The 21,928-nt window shown below is 42.1% G+C and overlaps 1 protein-coding gene across 4 annotated transcripts; it reads left to right on the top strand.

Annotated features, from left to right (window-relative positions):
• Positions 1 to 558: 558 nt before the first annotated feature.
• Positions 559 to 21,668, top strand: RASSF8 (ras association domain-containing protein 8). 4 transcript variants are annotated; one of them, XM_045726391.2, is made up of 10 exons: positions 559 to 694; positions 4,653 to 4,748; positions 6,348 to 6,458; positions 7,990 to 9,657; positions 11,311 to 11,460; positions 13,993 to 14,109; positions 15,606 to 15,745; positions 17,034 to 17,199; positions 17,725 to 17,863; positions 21,432 to 21,668. In XM_045726391.2, exons 2-10 carry the CDS (start codon positions 4,665 to 4,667, stop codon positions 21,530 to 21,532), a joined length of 2,676 nt encoding a protein of 891 aa, XP_045582347.1. In that variant the 5' UTR covers positions 559 to 694; positions 4,653 to 4,664; the 3' UTR covers positions 21,533 to 21,668. The 4 variants fall into 4 exon arrangements, with proteins under 4 accessions (XP_045582347.1, XP_045582349.1, XP_045582346.1 ...); XM_045726393.2 differs by having other exon boundaries at positions 15,606 to 15,754; positions 17,725 to 17,854; XM_045726390.2 differs by having other exon boundaries at positions 15,606 to 15,754.
• Positions 21,669 to 21,928: the final 260 nt, after the last annotated feature.

Genomic DNA, 21,928 nt, shown 5'->3' with positions numbered 1-21,928 from the left:
GTGAATAGACTCAAGACAGGAAACTCTTTAAGTAGACACACTTCGCCTGAAGCATTACTTTGTCTGCTGGAGCTCACGTCGACCCCAGCAGGTCAAGCATCACCTGCAGCAGTACTACACAACACTTAAACTTGCAGACTTGTGTTTTTTATCCACTAAGTTCCCCCATGATATACTTGCACTGTGAGGAGACTGGAGACATCCATAAATTGGTACAAGTGGACCACTTGCTGAGTCAATATATATCAATATTTCACGGATGACGCATATATACTCCAGATATCATAGGAGCATAAGAGTATAATCAAATTGATAGGTTAGTAAGGTCACATAATATTAATGTCAACTATAGCTAGCTACACATTTGAGTTAATGGTAGACATGACCGTTAATAACGACGCTATTTATGCGCCCACAAATATCACCAAAACTTGGCTATTAACAAACGTGCCATCATTCCATTTAGCTATCAATTATCAGTGGTTGCTATAAACAAATCCACAAATGTTAGATCGTGGTTGAATATAAGGAATTTGTTAATTGAGAAGTGAGGGGTCTGGGGCGGCGCCTGGCGACCCTCGCCTGTCTCAGCCCCTCAAGTCAACAAATATGGCGGCGTATATGGCAAGGGCCAGTTAGTTGATGTTGTTATGAGCTGCCCAATGAGTCCATAGCCCACTAACTCTACTTTAAGGTGAGTGACAGCTGCACAGGCCGAGTATAGACTGGATTTAGCAGGTATTTTGACCAGTTAATTGGGTGGTTGAGGGTGATTAAAGGTGGAGGAGGAGGGCAGAGCTGGCACACGCCCCCAGCGTCACCGTAACTATATATTAACACCTCGTCTCCTGACTCGCAGACAGCACCGCTCCTGTGCCAGGTAAGTCCACTACGGGCTCGCCATAGCCCGTGCTACTTGCCCCGCTCCTGTGCCAGGTAAGTCCACTACGGGCTCACCATAGCCCGTGCTACTTGCCCCGCTCCTGTGCCAGGTAAATCCACTACGGGCTCGCCATAGCCCGTGCTACTTGCCCCGCTCCTGTGCCAGGTAAGTCCACTACGGGCTCGCCATAGCCCGTGCTACTTGCCCCGCTTCTGTGCCAGGTAAGTCCACTACGGGCTCACCATAGCCCGTGCTACTTGCCCCGCTCCTGTGCCAGGTAAGTCCACTACGGGCTCACCATAGCCCGTGCTACTTGCCCCGCTCCTGTGCCAGGTAAGTCCACTACGGGCTCACCATAGCCCGTGCTACTGGCCCCGCTCCTGTGCCAGGTAAGTCCACTACGGGCTCACCATAGCCCGTGCTACTTGCCCCGCTCCTGTGCCAGGTAAGTCCACTACGGGCTCACCATAGCCCGTGCTACTGGCCTCGCTCCTGTGCCAGGTAAGTCCACTACGGGCTCACCATAGCCCGTGCTACTTGCCCCGCTCCTGTGCCAGGTAAGTCCACTACGGGCTCACCATAGCCCGTGCTACTTGCCCCGCTCCTGTGCCAGGTAAGTCCACTACGGGCTCACCATAGCCCGTGCTACTCGCCCCGCTCCTGTGCCAGATAAGTTACGGGCTCACCATAGCCCGTGCTACTGGGAACTTGTTCCCAGTAGTTGAATCTATAACAACAACAACAGCCCGACTCACAAGTCAAGCCTTTGCCCTTGACAAGGCAACGACAAGCTCTGTCGTAGTGTAATCCTCTCAATATTTCAGACATCAGTTGTCAGTTATCAGTTACGGCCAAATAATGCTTTAAAGTGCGGAGCGTCAGTTGTAATGCGATGGCAAGGGGTTGGAGGCCATTTGTTGCTGCATTAGTATTTCATATTTAATAGCCAGGACAGAATGCCTCTAGGTAGTCACCAATGTAAGGCTCCTTGTGGAGTATACAAGATGGTATACAAGAAGGCAATTGCCAATTGTTTACAATTCCTTAAAGTATTTGTACTGTGCTTTGTTCAAGGGTACAGTCAAATCTTCCACTATCATTTCAGCAAGGTTCGTTTTCTAATTGTAAAAACCTCACTTGTCATTAGGTTAGACATGAGTTAGGTTAGTTTTTGATTTATTAGGTCATGAAATGCATTGGTGAACCATTTTGGGTATGAAGTGACCTGTATCTCTTGTTAAGTGTGAGGTTGTCGTTGTTTTAATAACTAGCTACTTGCCATTATAAGATGGTTAGTTTTTTTATCTGTAGCTGAAGGTGTCATTTGAGATGAGAGTAGTGTAGTAACGGTGACAAGTGCTGTACGGTAGCAGTTGTGCCGTGGCCAGGGTTGACGAGTTGTGCCGTGGCCAGGGTTGACGAGTTGTGCCGTGGCCAGGGCTGACGAGTTGTGCCGTGGCCAGGGCTGACGAGTTGTGCCGTGGCCAGGGCTGACGAGTTGTGCCGTGGCCAGGGCTGACGAGTTGTGCCGTGGCCAGGGCTGACGAGTTGTGCCTTGGCCAGGGCTGACGAGTTGTGCCGTGGCCAGGGCTGACGAGTTGTGCCGTGGCCAGGGCTGACGAGTTGTGCCGTGGCCAGGGCTGACGAGTTGTGCCGTGGCCAGGGCTGACGAGTTGTGCCTTGGCCAGGGCTGACGAGTTGTGCCGTGGCCAGGGCTGACGAGTTGTGCCGTGGCCAGGGCTGACGAGTTGTGCCTTGGCCAGGGCTGACGAGTTGTGCCTTGGCCAGGGCTGACGAGTTGTGCCTTGGCCAGGGCTGACGAGTTGTGCCGTGGCCAGGGCTGACGAGTTGTGCCGTGGCCAGGGCTGACGAGTTGTGCCGTGGCCAGGGCTGACGAGTTGTGCCGTGGCCAGGGCTGACGAGTTGTGCCGTGGCCAGGGCTGACGAGTTGTGCCGTGGCCAGGGCTGACGAGTTGTGCCGTGGCCAGGGCTGACGAGTTGTGCCGTGGCCAGGGCTGACGAGTTGTGCCGTGGCCAGGGCTGACGAGTTGTGCCGTGGCCAGGGCTGACGAGTTGTGCCGTGGCCAGGGTTGACGAGTTGTGCCGTGGCCAGGGCTGACGAGTTGTGCCGTGGCCAGGGCTGACGAGTTGTGCCGTGGCCAGGGCTGACGAGTTGTGCCGTGGCCAGGGCTGACGAGTTGTGCCGTGGCCAGGGCTGACGAGTTGTGCCGTGGCCAGGGCTGACGAGTTGTGCCGTGGCCAGGGCTGACGAGTTGTGCCGTGGCCAGGGCTGACGAGTTGTGCCGTGGCCAGGGCTGACGAGTTGTGCTGTGGCCAGGGCTGACGAGTATTTGGTGTTACTACAAAGCACTGTCGTTGCAGTGAGAAGAATAGAGTTCTCTTCTCATGATGTCCAGAATCTGATATCTTTATGGCCATCAACAAGCTTTTAAGGACACGAGACCAGATCAATGAGGAGTCACGAGTCGTGCACTGATCCCCGAATCGATTATCAGCCAGTCGGTAGCCTGTGGGCCTTGTGTTCCTCCTGGGGAAGTAGTTGCAATGTCTTAGAGAGGGCTGCTACAGTATTACTTCAGTAAGCTACTTTTGTATGAGAATGACAGCTCTTTGTTGTGAGTATACCTTGTGGGCATTGTTTAAAGCAGCTGCTTTATTGATTAACAATGTTTGAATGTGCCTTAATTATGAATAATTCTTTCAACTTCTGAAAATGAACTAGTGGGCATTAGAAGGCAAAACCATTTAGTTTAATGAAAGGGAGCAGTAGAACAACAGAAGTACACTTACATCACATCAGGCTTGGATGCCCATGTGCATGGGAAATAGGCTTACAGGTTCCGGAAGATGAGAGGAAATGTTAGCATTTCCTCTCATTTTGGTAAAAGCTTGGTAAATAGTCATTCACTTGAGCACCAGTTTTCCAGATGGTATAGTTGTTTGCCACAAGTTTCGATATTTTGGTAATTTATACAAATTCTGGTTTAGTGCTAGTTACTGTCCACCTACTAGTAAATAAGTTCTAGGGGGTGTTAGGCAACCATTTTTTTTTTATTATTATTTTCTACCACAGATGTGGCCACACATTTACAATGCTAAGCAGCATATATACATTTTCTTCTGTCTTCCATGGATAGGGTTAGAGATCTGTTAAACATTTAGTTCAGGGGTTTATTGAACACTCAACCACAGAAGGTGATTCTGTGCTTTTAAAATGCTAATTGTGGGGTTGCATTCTTGAGAAGGTCAATAGTTTAACGTTAAGGGGACCACGATACAAGCTTGAAATACATACACAGGCTTTCTGTTCTCAACAAAATGAATTATTGTATTACAATACTGTATAAAATTTGTATGAATCAATTTTTATTTCTTGAATAACTAATCACACAATCAAATCATCAGGTATGTTTTACACAACCTTTACACTTTCCACAAAATGAGATGGAACGCGGAGTTTTCCAACCCCGCCTGTCTCCTGCTCTTAGACAAGTCAGAAAACTTCCTAAGAGGGGAAATTTCCCAGATGATTGGGAGTCTGAAACTCCCAATCGTACTTCAAAATATTTCGGGAATTACCAGGTTACCCATCTATGTCTATCTAGAGTTTAAATTTAATGAAAAAAAAGACATTTAAGTACTTCTATAGAAATTTTGCTAAAGGACTTTTGAAACATTTCTGTGAATTGTCGTCATTTTTTAGTACATTAATTACGAATGTACTGTAGCAGTGTTTGTATTATAACAGGAAGATGGCTTCATGGTGGCCAGGATGGAGCTGAAAGTGTGGGTAGAGGGTATTCAGCGCATCGTGTGTGGGGTCACAGACACCACCACTTGTCAAGTAAGTCCTTTTAATACTTAAGCATACACACTCTGGGACATAAAGAATACATACACTGACAAGTATACAGTACAGTACCTGAATTTACCTGATTCTCAGTGTATCTGAATTTACTTTTACCTGAATTACCTTGAGTCTCGGTGTATATTTGGTATATTCAGTTCACTTCACTCCAGGACTATGGGCTCACCATAGCCTGTGCTTCTAGGAACTTTTTGTTCCAAGTAGCTGAATCTTAAACAACAAACAGAATAATAAGAAACGTGTGAGGCTGATGATCTATCAATAAGAAGCGAGTCAAAGTAGCGGAAGGAAGATCCACTGTGATGTGGTACGAACAAGCCACTGGGTACTCCTCTTTCAAGCCTGGCAAAAATACAGTATCCAGACAAAAATATCCATTGCAGTAGCCATACACAGACTCAGACTTGGTTACAAGTGCTGCTGGGAGGTAATAAACCCACTAGTTAAAGAATGTCATCTATTGCATTCCTTACTGGAATATGAAGCAACTGAAGCACTACGCATCAAACTCAACATTAATCCAATGAGAGCAGCTGCATTAGATGCAAAACCCACACCGACTACAATGATTAGAAAAGCAGTTGAAGAATGGGACACACTAATGAACAATGTGCATCTATATCCGCCACCAAGATAATGTTATTAAAACAAAACTAAAACCAGTGCAATAAAACAGAAACGAAAAAGAAATGGGGTGGGGGAAAAAAAAAAAAGGAAACCCCACCTCTATTTAAAACTTTGACCCAAATATCACAGTAACAAGGTTATTGCAAATATCCGAACTCAATTATGGGCTCGCTATAACCCGTACTACAACATGACCATTTTGTTCTGAATAGCTGGATCTAAAACAACAACTCCAGAACTCAAACCCAAAACTCCCTGTCGTAGCACAGTCGATTAAGGCAGCGTCTGGGATGCTCCCGGACGCAGGTTCGAATCCTCGTCACGGCCCTTGTGGATTTGTTCTCTGGAACTCAAATATGTATATGTACAGTACTTGCTGGTTGGTCAGTACATGTAATGTATTGTGGTAGCTCTAATAACCCTCCTGCAGTTGATCAGCCTTAAGCACAAGACTTAACACTGTCTTGAGGGTTTCTAAACATGGTCAGTATTCAGAGTGCAGAACTTATGTTGTTTAATAATAATAATAAAAAAAATACAAATCTGATTAAAAAGATGAAGACTTTTGTGGTTCAAAAACATGTACAATGGACTTTTAATCAAATGGTCAGTTTTATACTGAGCCCAATCTGCTGCAAAGGAGATTCCATAGCATTTGAAGATTGCAATTTTTGTTATTTTATACATAATTTTTTTTCTTGTAGTGCTATTGACAGAATATACATTTCAACTTTTTAATATCAAAATCACTTAAAAGTAAATGGTTTTATATTTTGTTAAATTTTGTTAAAAATTTTTGCACCAAAATCCAATCCTGTGATTACTGTACAAGGGCTTATAAATCTAAAATAAATATAAAACCCATAGATTTATATACAATACAGTGTGTGCAAAATTCTCATATATGTATTAAAAAATAACATCTCTTATATATTTAAATTTGTTCAGGATGTGGTTTATGCGCTGGCTCATGCCACCGGGAAGACTGGCCGCTTCACTCTTATTGAGCGGTGGCGTAACAATGAACGCCTTTTAGCACCCAATGAGTACCCACTAAAGGTAAGACTTAAAATTTGATATATTCATTAAAGTTATAGATTCTAGCATTGATTTTCTAAGCTATCATATTTAGTTGTTGCCTAGAGTAAGCTGTGTTCTTGGACAGGATTGTGTACAGTTAATATGGAAAGCACCTTTCTGAGCACAATCATTTTGTTGTTCCCAAGACCTTACTCTTGTCCCTCTTCAATTGTGTGCAGAGTTAGTGGATTAGAATGTGGCAGCTCCTTGTCCTAATGTCTAAGTTGCCTGCAAAAGATCATTGTTTTTTGACCGCAAGGTGTGCATTAAGATTAGAGGTTTCTGTCTGTACTGTGAAAGAGGTCTTTGCTGGGTAGTTATTGTGTTTGAGGGTCTTGGATCCTCTTTTTTTGGGGGTCCCCACAGTGCCTTTTTTGTGGTCTGTTACCACAGAATGGTTGGACTGTCGTACAGTCCAACCATTCTGAAGCGCACAGAAGAGTGCTGGGAAGACGGGACACCACGAGCGTAGCTCTCATCCTGTAACTACACTTAGGTAATTACACACATAGGATTTCTCAGGCATGTGTGGCTCTGCTGTCACACACTTCTGCTCCTCAGCAGGCATGCAGGCATGTTATAAGTATTTGCCACAGACTAGTGGTAGGCAGGGTTCCTTCTGTTAGCCCATTCATGGTATGGTGACAGTGTGGTGGGGACATATCTCGAGTCTTTCTGGATGCTTAAATACACAAATGTCCAGGCATAGTGTTTAGTTTCTCAGGGTCTTTGGTGGAGCTGCCATCTCTGCAGTGTATTGAAGCTCTACTTAGCTATCTATTCTGTAATGCCATTAATGACTTGCTGGATTAAGACATTGTGGTGACCCCATTTTTGGTCTGGATATTCCATCAGCTCCCTGTACCCAAGTGAATACGTCAGACCTTGCTTTATTCTTAACCTGTTGGATTTCAACAGGTACATTTCTTGCCTAACATTCTGGTCAGAATGTTAGGCAGGGACACAGTAGTCCCAACCCTGGGACTACTGTGTCCCAGGGTTGGAGACATTGGTAGTTGACTTCCACATATTTGTTTGTAAATGGGACATGTGGTTTTGTGACATCACATAGAAAGGGTCTTTACACCCACTAAGTATCCACTACCCAACCCACATTTCCAACATACTATGACCACCCATATGTCCACACCTCAAACCAAACCCATATACACCCAATCACATCTGCTCACCAACGGCCCTATTCACCACCCATACTTATTCTCTTGCCTCATAAGGCCTCATTTTAAAATATACACACGAAGGGAAAGGATACATTTGGTCATGTGAATGTTCATAATGTGGTTTGTACTAAGAGATGCCTAGCATAGAGACCGGGATACCATTCCTTGAACTGCAATTAAACTACATCTTATCTTCCTTCTACACATTACCATCATTTTCTTGTGATATTATTTTTTTGGTAGAAACTCTACTGTAATTCTTTGGTCTTTCAAGAATAATAAGGTACAGTATCTCATAGTAATATACATGTTATTTGTGTTTTCCTCAGATTCTAATGAAATGGGGAGAATATTCCAATGATGTTCAGTTCATCCTTCAGCGATCAGCCCTTGATCCAAAGACTCCCAATGGCCCAACTGGCCTTCGACCAGGTATTCCTCAGAGAGTGGAAACCTCAAGTAGGCCATCACTCCCTCAGGGCCCACAGGCTGTGCACGACCGACCAAGACAATCTCCTCATGTACACAAAGATTTAAAGAAATCGCTGACTTTCAGTGGCGGTCATGCTGAACTTCGGCGACAAGAGGCGGTTTCCTCGTCCCAGCCGGCCGCAGCACCGCCTATATTACAGACTGCACCTTCTCAGCCAGGACCCCGGCATACAGACCTTGTTTATCCCACACCACCTGTGTCACACTGGGAGGGTCAGGGGTGGATAGGTGAAGGAAGTAGGACAGATCAACAGTCTGGAGGAGTTGCTTGGAGACCTCCTGCTCCTCCACCCTATGAGGTTGTTCGGGGAAACCCCCCTCCCCCTCCGTCATCTAGAGTTGGAGTAGATAATGTTCGGGCCACCACTAGTCACTGGAACACATCACGGCCTGGTCCCCATTCGCCTCCAGCATCATCTCATCAATCAAATTCAGCTGCCATCCATCACTCACCTAGCAGAGCACCCCCAACCAATGAGCCACCATACTCAACTGCTAGAAGGGAACAGAGAGCTGAGTCTCAATCTTTAGCGAAGACAGAGCCTGTTTACAGTGATGGTAGACGAGCCCCATTCCCAAGCTATACACATCAGGGTAATATTGGCCTCTCTGCAGGTCCCCAATATGCTTGCCGTGGTCCACCTCCTAGTCAGACATCCCCCATATATAATGGTCCACCCCCTCCAAAGCCACCGCATATTATTGGACCAAGGGAGCTCCCTCCTTATCGTCACCCACCACCTCCATCTTCATCTCCAAATAAAATCACCCCAACTCATGGATCACCGAGGAAAATTGTGATTGTTTCTCAGCCTCAACCAGCCTCTATAACACAGATGTCACCTACTAAACAGCCTCCACTACTAACAACAACACAAGTGCCACATTCTACAAGTAAAGTGCCTAATCCCCATCAAGTCACCGCGTCGCCACATTCTTCACCCGTACGTCACCCTTCACCAACACGCCGCCCATCTCCCACACGCCATCCGTCGCCAACACGCCATTATGCAGTCAATTCTCAAAATATTAATTCTGCCAATCAACACAGCAATGTTAAGAGTGGGAGATCTAGTAGTCCTGTTAAGAATACCCCAGTAAGACATTCTAATTTTGAAGATACACCAGGCAGCACCAACCATGATAGATGTATACCTAAAGGATCAGAGGAGGAGCCAAATTGCAGGCAGGGAGAAACCAGTTCAAGGAAAGAGGATGTTCCAAAAAGTGATATTACCAGAGAGATATCGCAGTCAGACATATTGAATAACAGTATTTCAAAAGTTAACTCGGACACACAACTAAAAATCAATCAACGTAGGGGAAGTATGGACAGGCTAGCTTTGGAAGGAGGGAGCGTGCCTGGCCGGCGTGGTACAAGCGAAGAAACCCTGCCTGGTGAGGTGGCCCATCCAAACAGCAGCGAGCGACTTAACACCTCTCTTGATTCTACATTTTCTAATCATTGTGTAAAATCGCCACATTCACGCCGAAGTCCCGCAAAGGTAAGTTGATCTTAGTTTTACATTGTACTAACTTAAAAAATAATATTTCCCCCCAAATATGCAATTTATTTGATGAAAATAAATGAATCAATAAATATACTGTATATATCTCTATCTCCTAATGTGGCATTGGGGTCAACCCTGACTGGCCTATTACACTCCCATATGCCACATGCTTCATGTGTGTGAGGCTTCCTTCAAGAATCTGGCTTCCAAACTCAACTTTCACACATGGAGCATGTGGGGAAAATTAGACTGCGATAGGCCAGTCGGGGTGGGACCCCCAGTGCCACACTTTAACAAATATTGGCATCTAACACAGCCCTCCTGCCTTCCCTCTGATAGTCATGAAGGCAAGTCTGAAATATGGGTTACGTTACCCATAAACATGCAGTGCTGCATTTCGTAGACATTAAGAGTTTGATTTTTTACTTCAGTACTTGCATAATTAACCAAGTAATTAACATAACATTAGATTAGGTGTACTACTGGAGATAGCATCTGAAATTTTATGATGGGTTGTGGCATGAATACTAAAGACTGTAATTTATGTTAGGTTGAGTCTCACTTTTTATATAATTTACAGTGATGCTAGTTAACCATGCCACTGTAATTTATGTGAGGTTGATTCCCACTTTTTATATAATTTACAGTGATGCTAGTTAACCATGCCACTGTAATTTATGTGAGGTTGATTCCCACTTTTTATATAATTTACAGTGATGCTAGTTAACCATGCCACTGTAATTTATGTGAGGTTGATTCACACTTGTATATAATTTACAGTGATGCTAGTTAACCATGCCACTGTAATTTATGTGAGGTTGATTCACACTTGTATATAATTTACAGTGATGCTAGTTAACCATGCCACTGTAATTTATGTTAGGTTGATTCACACTTGTATATAATTTACAGTGACGCTAGTTAACCATGCCACTGTAATTTATGTTAGGTTGATTCCCACTTTTATATAATTTATAGTGATGCTAGTTAACCTACCACTGTAATTTATGTTAGGTTGATTCCCACTTTTATATAATTTATAGTGATGCTAGTTAACCTACCACTGTAATTTATGTGAGGTTGATTCCCACTTTTATATAATTTACAGTGATGCTAGTTAACCATGCCACTGTAATTTATGTTAGGTTGATTCCCACTTTTATATAATTTACAGTGACGCTAGTTAACCATGCCACTGTAATTTATGTTAGGTTGATTCTCACTTTTTATATAATTTACAGTGACGCTAGTTAACCATGCCACTGTAATTTATGTTAGGTTGATTCCCATTTTTATATAATTTACAGTGACGCTAGTTAACCATGCCACTGTAATTTATGTTAGGTTGATTCTCACTTTTTATATAATTTACAGTGACGCTAGTTAACCATGCCACTGTAATTTATGTTAGGTTGATTCTCACTTTTTATATAATTTACAGTGACGCTAGTTAACCATGCCACTGTAATTTATGTTAGGTTGATTCCCATTTTTATATAATTTACAGTGACGCTAGTTAACCATGCCACTGTAATTTATGTTAGGTTGAAGGTTGATTCCCACTTTTATATAATTTACGGTGAAGCTAGTTAACCATGCCACGTCATGAACATTAATTATAAAAGGCAAATTGTTTGATTCGTTCAGGAATCTGGCAAGTCTTGTAATGATGGTGGAAGGCTGAACCAGAGCAGCAAGGTGGAGCAGGTGGTGATTGATGGCAAGTATCGAGATCTGGTCAAGCTCGTTAACCTGCAGCGGGACAAGTTAAACAACCAACAAGTGGAGATAACTAAGGTTAGAATGTTAACATATAAATGAAATTACTCAATGATGGTCTGTTTTCATTACAGTCTCCTCAATTCCCTTTTACTGCACCCCTTTAGCTAGCCTTTTATAAGGTTTGGTATTTTGTACTTGAGTGTGTTTCATCTTCTTGGCTTGATTTGTTGTAGCATGTGAAGGAATCGACGTTCAATCCCCAACCGTCCAAGTGGTTGGGCACCATTCCTTCCCTGCTCCATACCATCCCAAATCCTTATCCTGACCCCTTCCCAGTGCTATAGTCGTAATGGCTTGGTGCTTTCCCTCTGATAGTTTCCTTCTCTTCGGTGTGTTGAATGGGTAAGTCTGCTGCAGCCCCTGATCTGCACGGGTTGAGTGAATGGGAATTCTGAGACTTGATGATATATTTTTAAAACACAAAATCTGAGAGGTTATGCATGAATTGTCTGGGCATTCAGCAGTGAATAAATTTTGGTTCAGCAAAACATGAGCCGTTAAGGGCACCTGAAAGGTTCCTAGTTACAAGTTGGTGAACCAGAGATTGGTTCTCAGTCAGTCCTCTTGACCAGGGCTTTAATACAAAATGAAATCTCTCGCACGGGGCAAGAGTGCTGGTACTGTGCCACAGGTGCTGTGCTCTGGGATTAGGCATTTGCTGAATACTCTGTGTATAGGCAAGCTACAGAAATCGCTCGTTAAAATTGATCAAACGGAAGCCAGCCCTCTCCGAGTTATATGGAGGTCAGAGTTAACTAATTTTCATTTTATGCTGCTCCATATGTTTACAATTAATTAGTTTGGCCCTAAAATTGCCCTGTGTCTTTTACACTAATGATTTAAGGTGAAACACATGAATTTGTACATTAAATAATAATCACATGAAGTTATTCATGTATTCAAAAGGATACACTCAGTGCCATATCATTATTGATATTGAGGGAAGAAGGATGTGTTGTGGGATGGTACCTTCCTTTGCCATACCATCGTTGGTCTCGCTTTTAATATCCATATGAACACAGAAGTAGTCTGGCACTTAAATTATAGTAGATCATCAGTAGTCACTTGTCATCCACCAGTAGTAAATCAGTCATTCGTAGTAAATCAAATTCAGTTACCATCAGTTGTCAGTAAGTAAAGCAGGCAGGCAAGCCAGAATTCAGTCAGTTTACAGTCTGTCAAATACTGTAGTCAATTCAGTGTTTCAGAAGCCACATACAGGTCCGATCACTTTATCTTTGGGTCTAGGTCTGTCCAAGACGGGCCATAGCTTGGAGGATGCTAGTTGGACACGTCTCAAACAGGACAGCATGAATGTGCCTTGGGGGGGGGGTTTCATTATGTTGTTCCTACTGGATCTTTTCACAACAGAAGCTTATGCCTAACATTACTGCTTCCTATTGTACTGATCTAGCAGTCTTTTCAACTTGGCTTTTGCCTAGATCTGGCAAGTGCTTTCTCGAGTTTGTAAATAAATATAAATTAAATATAAAAAAGGAGAATAGACTTTACAGTACAGTATTTTGTAGATAAAGTTTTTGGTAATTTCTGACATTACCAGTAATTTTTGTGCTCTCATCAACCACTTAAATTAGTACATTATAGTCTTTTCATCCATCCTGCCCATTTGCAATTGGAGACCTCCAAAGTCTTTTGATAGTACTGTACTGTAATATTTATTTCATGCATCGATAATTTTCTTCATTGGTGATAATGCTGCCATCTGGTGGTGGTGGTCAGAGGCAGCAGCCAGGTGGGCATCTCTGGGTTTTATTTCTGTGATGCCAGGTAAGACTCGGAAAGGCTTTTGAATGTTTGAGTGAGCATTTTGCAGTCACTCTGGGCTTGAATGAGCTCTCCTTCTGGGACCAGATTCACGAAGCAGTTACGCAAGTACTTACGAACGTGTACATCTTTCCTCAATCTTTGACAGATTAGGTTACATTTATTAAACAGTTTATAAGCATGAAAACTTGCCAATTAACTGTTGTTATTGTTATAAACAGCCTCCTGGTGCTTCAGAACTCATTAACAGTTTAATAATTGTAAACAAAGCCGCCAAAGATTGAGAAAAGATGTACAGGTTCGTAAGTGCTTGCGTAACTGCTTCGTGAATCTGTCCCCTGGATCTTCCTTGCACAGTATGACCTGACAAGGACATACTGTGCAAGGAAGACTTCTATTGCAACTGCGCAGAATATTTCCCTCTACCTCGCCATCCCGTGCCCTGACTTGCGATCCTGTCTGTGGGGGGTCTTGCTCAGAAAATAGTTTTTCATAATCATTCATAGCTAATTTTTTTATTAGAATTAGCTTGATTAGAATATTAGTTATTGTAAACAAATTATTGTAGTTTTAACCATATTTATTATACACAGCTGAACTGTAATTATACTTGGCTTTCATATGTACTGTTTATTGTTGTTGTATATTCTTGTATTTGTCCCATTTCATGAGTTGTTTATATTAATGTTTATATGAGAGAAATATTTGTCTTTCAAAAATATTGATATGATAAAGAATTTGTAGATTTGAATATTTTTTTAGTATGAAGCAGAAATCGCGTATTTCGAGGGACGATCACGCGAAGATGAATCTCGCCTAGCCTACGTCACAGCAGAGATAGAGAGGCAAGAGAAGCTAGCACAACAAATTGACCAAGAGGTAGGTTATAATATAATATATAATTTAACATCATGTCCTAAAGAGGAGGCAAGAGGAACGTTGCACACCCAGTTGTTACACTCTGCATGCAACTTCATTTTCATCTGGCTCTTACTGATGCAGTGTAAGAAGACTAGTCAGACACCATGGTCCGGTCGGCCAAGTGGACAGCACGCTGGACTTGTGATCCTGTGGTCCCGGGTTCGATCTCGGGCGCCGGCGAGAAACAATGGGCAGAGTTTCTTTCACCCTATGCCCCTGTTACCTAGCAGTAAAATAGGTACCTGGGTGTTAGTCAGCTGTCACGGGCTGCTTCCTGGGGGTGGAGGCCTGGTCGAGGACCGGGCCGCGGGGACACTAAAGCCCCGAAAGCATCTCAAGATAACCAGCAACTCGACCTGTCCTCACACTAAAGGCATCACATTTTTTATGCTGGGAATGCAGATACTGTACACAAATTTAATGCCTTTAAGACAAAAGCATTCAAAGTTAAAATTTTCAGAGACATTAAAATTGGGGTAAATAAGTTTAGTTGATGGAGGTTTTGTATGCATTGGTATAGTAAAAGTATATGCACATTGTATGCTTGTCACAGTTGTGCAGTGGTAAGTATGAATTATATCTAAATTTCAATTCCAGCAAGTTTGCATTAGTGTTACCATAGAGTAATCATTATATCTAAACAGGTCTATACTAGTTAAGTACTATGATAATGAGGCTATGCAGTCATCTGTAAGACAAATAATTAGCATTTAGCACTATTAGGGGCATGATGATAATAATGACTAGTGCAATTATCAAGGCATCTATTCCTCTTGACACATGGGTCAAGCAAAGGTAGCTCTTCAATGTGGATGTTGACCAAACCACACACTAGAAAGTGAAGGGACGACGACGTTTCAGTCCGTCTTGGACCATTCTCAAGTCGATAACTCCACACAATCGACTTGAGAATGGTCCAAGACGGACAGAGACGTCGTCGTCCCTTCATTTTCTAGTGTGTGATTTGGTCAACATATTTCAGCCAGGTTATTGTGACTCCTCGCCTGCACACAGATGTCGATGTTTTTGTTTATGTGGATACATGATATGGGATCTTAAAAACAAGGATTCCAACAAATGGCTGGAAGAGCTAAAGGAACATCCCAAGTGTTTTTCCCAGCATTCAAGGATTATATTCCTGGCTTGATGATTGCATCTTCCTTAAAAATTATAATTTGCTACGTAATGCTAGTTTTGATGAAGCAAAAGAATTATTTACCTAGTTGACAAGATAAATTATTTTATTGCACCACATGATATGTTCAAGAATTATAAACATAATTTAGTTTTACATGACCCTCTTGAAAACTCATATACTAAAAAAAAAAAAAAAAGAGTAAATCTTTTCCCAATAGAGTTACAGTAATGTGTAGTCATTTGGTGTTATTTCTTATGTGAGATAAATGCACTCTTTTTTCCCTGTTTGTTTATTGACATGTAATAATACATGACAGGTAAATCATCTGCAACAACTGGAACAGGAAGCAGAGGGAGCGCGGCAAGCCGAGGATAAGGTTAAAGCCGAAATCAGTGCACTACAGGCACAGTTGGCTCATTGTGAAAACCAGTTGGCAGCTCACAGTGAGACCGTCAGGTCAGCTCAGTAAGATATGTTGCTTTTTGCACATTAGCAGTAATATTCCCTAATTTGCTTAATGTGGTGTTCTCTAACCAGAGTTGCATTTGTGTGCGAATTGTGTCAAAACACCATACTTGAAATATTTTTTAATGTTTTTGTTTTATGCTCATTTGCTTTATTTATTATTACCCATTTTGTTTAATAAAGTTACTGTACTGCACATGTTACTCAGTTGTCTGACTTTCAATAATCTGCCACTGGATAGACTAACAAAAATTAGTTTGGACGTGTTGTGCGCGCGCACAGCATTTTACCCACTCCTGTCTCTGTTTTTCAAGTCAAATTTTAAAATGGTGCAAAAATATACAAAATATTTTAAAGATTTATTACGCAAAAAATTCTTTACTAGCAAGTCATGTTAATTGTTAGAAATAAATTATTCGTCTATCCAATACAAGCATCGGTACAGTTTTATATTTGTATATAACTTGTGGATGTATTCAGTCTGTGTCCATCAGATTGAAAAGTTTTTCTTTGTTCATTAAGGTGCAATCCTGCACATATTTATAATTGTTATACTTGCTTGATTTGATTAGTCTCGCGGCCCAGTTTCGTGACTCGACCTTGCACAAAAATATTTCTCTAATCAAAACATGATTAGACCCCCCATCCCTCTCCTTATATTTCTTATTTGTTTGTAGTGATGATAAAATTATCCACTAAAAGCCTCGCAAGAGTGGTTGTTCCGGCTCTCGTGTATAGTTGCAAGATGGTGGGCTACAGTTGCAAAACATTATGAGTTAGAGCAATAGAATTACATAACCAGACTTGTGTGGTATTAGGAGACTAGAGCAAAGAACGAAAATGTTATATCTGGGAATTGCACGATTTGAATGGAGAAAGCATCGAGGTGGATCAAGCCTAATTATATAAAAATCACAATTTGAATTTGACAGTGTATCGTATTTCAAAATTTGACTAGGAAAACGATTGAGACGTTTACATCAGAGCTGTCAGTGTGCACATGTGCTCAGTTGGCTATATTTCTCATCAGTTTACCAATTGTAGTCTGTGTCATCTCTAGAAATAAATCCAACTTCGATTCATCCAGTTAATCCCAAGAACGCGACTGGCCATTTGTCTCTTATTTATTTCTGATTTACTGTATCAAAATTCTTGTCATGAAATATTTATTGAAGGCTTTAGTTTACCTTTTTAATAACTTGCACGCTTTATTTCACTCAAATTTTGTGGATTGGTGAGTGGTTATGAATTAATCTTAAAAAATGGTAATTTGTTGCAGGGAGCTGGAGAAAAGCATGACTGAAGAGAAGCAACGCAGTCATGATGAAGCAAAGGCTCAGCAAGAGGCTATAGTGCGTGAGATTGAGAAGCTGCAGGCAGCTATAGCACAAGCTAATGTACAGGCTGAACATGCACAGCTTACATCACAGCAGCTTCTTCAAGAGGTTGGTGCGACATAGCCTTCCCGGTTTGGTGCCTTCTGTTGATAATTACTTATTTCTTCAAGAGGTTAATATGTAGATGCATTATTTTGAACTATCTACAAATTAAAAAAGATAAAAAGAATAAAATAGTATCAATTATTTTGCATGACAATCTGGATTTCAGTCTCCCTTTGGAATCAAGAATATTTATTTGTATTTTTTTTTTTAATCTGATTTTCAGTGGGTGAATTTTGGTATTTTTATGAGAAATTGGTTGTAGGAAAGTCTGGATGTGGGATGGTGCACAATACTGACTATTTTAGTCAATTGTGTGTGTATAAATTGTGTTAAAACAAACTCCACATTGTGTTATCCAAGAGGTGAGCGCGGGACATATGAACATCCGAGTTGAACATTCGAGTCCTCTCGCATAGTCACACTTGTCTATCATTGGTTGACTTCATGACCCACTATCTGTGCCTCTTACTGCTTGCAAAGCCAGGTTTTTGTATTTTTAATAATTGATTATACTTTTTTATTTTGCAGATGGCAGAATCTGAAAAAACGATTTCCGAGAAGAAAAAGGAAGTGGAAAAGCTGGTAATGGAGATGAAAGATGCAAACTTAGAGTCACTGTCAATAACTCCATCAGAGGAGATTCGCACCCTTTTGGAGGGTAAGACAGGTATGGTGCCATACTGGCAACATCACCATACTTTTATTACTTATTTTTTAACTCATCACCTAATGCATATAGTATGATGATAGAGAATTTTCTTACCCAATTAAAAAAATATTAGTTGGTCCCCCTCCTCTGTAGATTCACAGAGCTTAAATGCTGGTACTGCTTAGCCTTAAAGTGTCTTCAGGGCTCCGGACACTTATGAAGGCCTGCCGGGAACCTCGACTAGAATCTGGTTCACTTGGCAAGAGGTGGGAAGAATGGGTATCATTAATATACTGTACTCAGAACCAAGGAAAACGGACAAAGGCCAGTCAAAATGAAACAAATCACTGCTTGAAAGAAAGGGAGGAATGAGGGGAAACAATGCATGCGATAGCGCTGGGTGAACATCATCTAGCTCCATCTCGCCCGGCCACCATTAGATGGCAACCTCTGCCTTCTGGGATACAATTGCTCATATGGGTACCATTGCTTTGTTTGTTTAAATTATACAATTATGTTTATACTAGCCATTTCCTTTTCCCCCCTGGCTCTTTTTTTTTATTATTTGTTTATATTGCCTATTTTGGGTGTCCTTGATCTCCCGGTCTGTTCGCCAGTCATCAGCACTTGTCATGGTTTCCTGGTGTCCTTCATGGTTCTCGGGGGTTGTCTCCGGCTTCTGTTGGGGTCTGGCTCTTTCACACGTTTCAAGAAAGTGTTTGTGTTTGGTCCACCTTTCTCAGTTTCAGTAGTGACAACTGGATGCCAGTCTTGAGTTGGATTGTTCCACACTGTTGGTGAGTTTGCTTCCTGGAGTTCAACTTTGGGGTTCCCTTCTGGATTGGCATTTAGGGTATTTGTCTTCCCTTTTTTCACATCCCCTTGATGCTCTTTGGTGTCCAATCTGGCCCGATTGTTATCCTCCTGTTGGCTGGGGTTTGTCCTTGGATGCTTTTCTGTAGGCCTGTGGTCCATTTGTTTCTTTCATATATTTTGCAGGAAGATAGGAAGGGGGGAAGGGCTGTGGTTTGAAGGAGTTCATGTCAAGAGTTTCCTGAGTTTTGTTTTTCTTCTTGGGGTACTTTCTGTTGAGTATGCAGCATTTCTACTGGGGCCTTCGTCCTCCACTTCCAATGGGTTTTGTTTCTTTGGCAGTAGCTTGTCTTCTGCCACTGATTTGTTCCTGGTTGATCGAGGGATGCTGTGTCCTCTGGTAGTGGCCATTGTGGATTTTATTTATCTAACCCTCTGTTTAGATTCCTTTCTTTCCACTTTGGTCTGCATTTTGCAGGGTTCTTAAATTTTTTTCTTAGCTTTTACCATGCTTGGAGATGGCCTCTTCTTTTCAAATGTTCTAGTCTTCTGCGCCTTACTTGCATGGGTCATCCCGTTTCCTTTGTTCCTTCAGTAAGACTCCTACATCTCTCTGAGGCACTGTTGTGGTGAAGCTCCCAAGAGCTGTTGAATGTGCTAACCCAGAAATTATGTATTTAGTGTAATGAAATGCCCCTTTTTGGTAGGCTGTTAAGCAGTTCCCCGGTTTCTGCCTTATCATTCCTTTCTTATCTGTGGGGTTTTGGTGTTCAATGCTGGTAAGTAGTGGCTTGGAACCCCAGGGGGCAGATTCACTAATCAGTTACTCAAGTACTTACGAACGTGTACGTCTTTCCACAATCTTTGACGGTTTTGGTTACATTTATTAAACAGTTTACAAGCATGAAAACTTCCCAATCAACTTTTGTTGTTGTTATAAACAGCCTCCTGGTGCTTCCAAGCTCATTAACTGTTTAATAATAGTAAACAAAGCCGCCAAAGATTGAGAAAAGATGTACAGGTTCGTAAGTGCTTGCGTAACTGCTTTGTGAATCTCGCCCCAGGTGACTTGAGTGACCAGGCAATTGGCACTAAGGATTTGGAGCAATTTATTTACCCCGTTGCCAAATATCAGTTACATTGTTTTTCTCCCTTTATTTATTTCAAGCAGTTTTTTTTTCCCCGGGTCTTTCTGGATAGTTTCTTCTTAATTTGTTGGTTGATCTCATATTCCCAGTGTCCCCTCTTTTAATTGAGCAAACCTTGTTCTGGTCCTGATTCTTGAAAGCCTATACAAGTCTTGGTGGCTTGATTCAACCTGAAGGCTTAGCGGTACCTATATAAAATTTATTTAAATGGAAAAAAGGTGTAGGGCAAGCAGACATCAGTGGAAGGTGGAGATGCAATGGTCAAAGAAGTGTATGGAAGCTCGTTCCCTGTATGAGTGGTTGGTAAGTAGAATGCACTGAAATAAAGGTGTTGTTGGAAGCCGGTTCCATCCACAACTTTAAAGAAATTATGGTGAAAATGTTAATGTTGAGAGGGGTAATAAGCATGCCAGGTATAAATGGCTAGGTGGTAGACCATAATGTGCAAGTTCTCACACTCTCTCATGGTCCACAGATAGGTATGCACTGATAGGTAAGTACTGTACCAGTGTGTAAGCTCCATCTTGGTTATCTTGAGATGATTTCGGGGCTTAGTGTCCTCGCGGCCCTGTCCTCGACCAGGCCTCCGCCCCCAGGCAGCCTGTGACAGCTGACTAACTCCCAGGTACCTATTTACTGCTAGGTAACAGGGGCATCAGGTTGAAAGAAACTCTGCCCATTGTTTCTCGCCAGCACCCGGGATCAAACCCGAGACTACAGGATCACGCGTCCCGTGTTCTGTCTGCTCAGCCACTGGCTCCGCAGTGGTTCCATAGAGATGCTTATGGGCCAGCTAAACAGGGGCATTTGATTACATAAAAGTGCATACTGCACATAATAAATCATGAACTGAAACTTTCCCATTTCCTTCTTTCATGGAGTAGGGAAGCATCTACTCAGACACTCGGTCCACGAGCGATTTGGCCTCGATTTGTATCATTGCTGCCTAATTAATCCTCCCCAGCCATCTTTAACTGTACATCTCGGTTCAACCAGCAGTGATTGGGTACCTGGTTGTTAAACGGTTGGAGGGTCATACTCTACTAGTTTCCCTTGGAATAAGGCTTACCATGAGCTATGGGAAGGGAAAGCCCTCGGCCTGCTTACAGGACTCGGCAGTCATTTGTTCCTGTGTAAAAAAATTAATTAAATAAAAGGCGAGTAATATTGTGAAAGACGATTATATTAGGTATTAAAACATGGAAATAATATGCGACTCCGTTATGTCGTTTTTAAATTGCTGTACTTAGCATCGTGGCTAAACAAATGCCACCACTCTAGAAATCATCCAAGGTAGCACCTATACCACTTTCATGCTATGGAATTTAGTTACAAAATATCACAAATGAATAAGTGATATTTGTATTTATTATAATCAACTTTAATTACATTTTTCACTGTTCTGATTGCATTCCTCCCTATGCTAGTGGGAAACATTAATGATGGTGATATTTTAGATTTTAGAACATATTGGATACTGTAGGAAAGCGGTTATTTTAGCTTGAATTTCAGTTTACCAAATATATTCCTTGTTCCCCCATTTACCCAGCCAAGCAGTAGGTGCCACATTGTAAAGAGGGTTTTGTATACAACCGTTGTAATTCTGTCATTATTCTTTACCTTAGGGGCATCAAAACCTGGTAGCAGTCGTCGCATGATAGGGTCTCCAAGACAACTAGAAAATGCTGTTCCAACATCAAAGAATCCACACGGTGTTTGGGTGTAAAACCTGCGCTGTATACAGCATCTCTTGGTAATCATATTACACAAGCACTACACACATTCTCAAGTCATTTTTCAACTCTTGATATTTCATTTTTTTTTTCTAGGCTCTAGGTGTGTATACATTAGAGATGGTGTGTTTGTCACTCGGTTATTACTGTATCTTTAACGATGGTCAATTCGTGCTTAGGGAACGTAAAACTCTGAAGACGTGTGATCTATGCAGACGAGGAGTCGCAATAACGTGGCTGAAGTATGTTGACCAGACCACACACTAGAAGGTGAAGGGACGACGACGTTTCGGTCCGTCCTGGACCATTCTCACAATCAACTTGAGAATGGTCCAGGACGGACCGAAACGTCGTCGTCCCTTCACCGTCTAGTGTGTGGTCTGGTCAAC

This window comes from Procambarus clarkii, chromosome 71 (genome assembly GCF_040958095.1).
Source record: "Procambarus clarkii isolate CNS0578487 chromosome 71, FALCON_Pclarkii_2.0, whole genome shotgun sequence".
NCBI lineage: Eukaryota > Metazoa > Arthropoda > Malacostraca > Decapoda > Cambaridae > Procambarus > Procambarus clarkii.
Note: the sequence above shows the minus strand (reverse complement) of the source record. Positions and strands in the feature narration are given on the sequence as shown.

What these genes read in the sequence shown, in the direction of transcription:
- RASSF8 (XM_045726390.2), top strand. Translation starts at nt 4,665, where the DNA reads ATGGTGGCCAGGATGGAGCTGAAAGTGTGGGTAGAGGGTATTCAGCGC. An exon ending in CAGACACCACCACTTGTCAA is followed by an intron (nt 4,749 to 6,347) that starts GTAAGTCCTTTT and finishes AAATTTGTTCAG; the next exon opens with GATGTGGTTTATGCGCTGGC. An exon ending in CACAACAAATTGACCAAGAG is followed by an intron (nt 14,110 to 15,605) that starts GTAGGTTATAAT and finishes AATACATGACAG; the next exon opens with GTAAATCATCTGCAACAACT.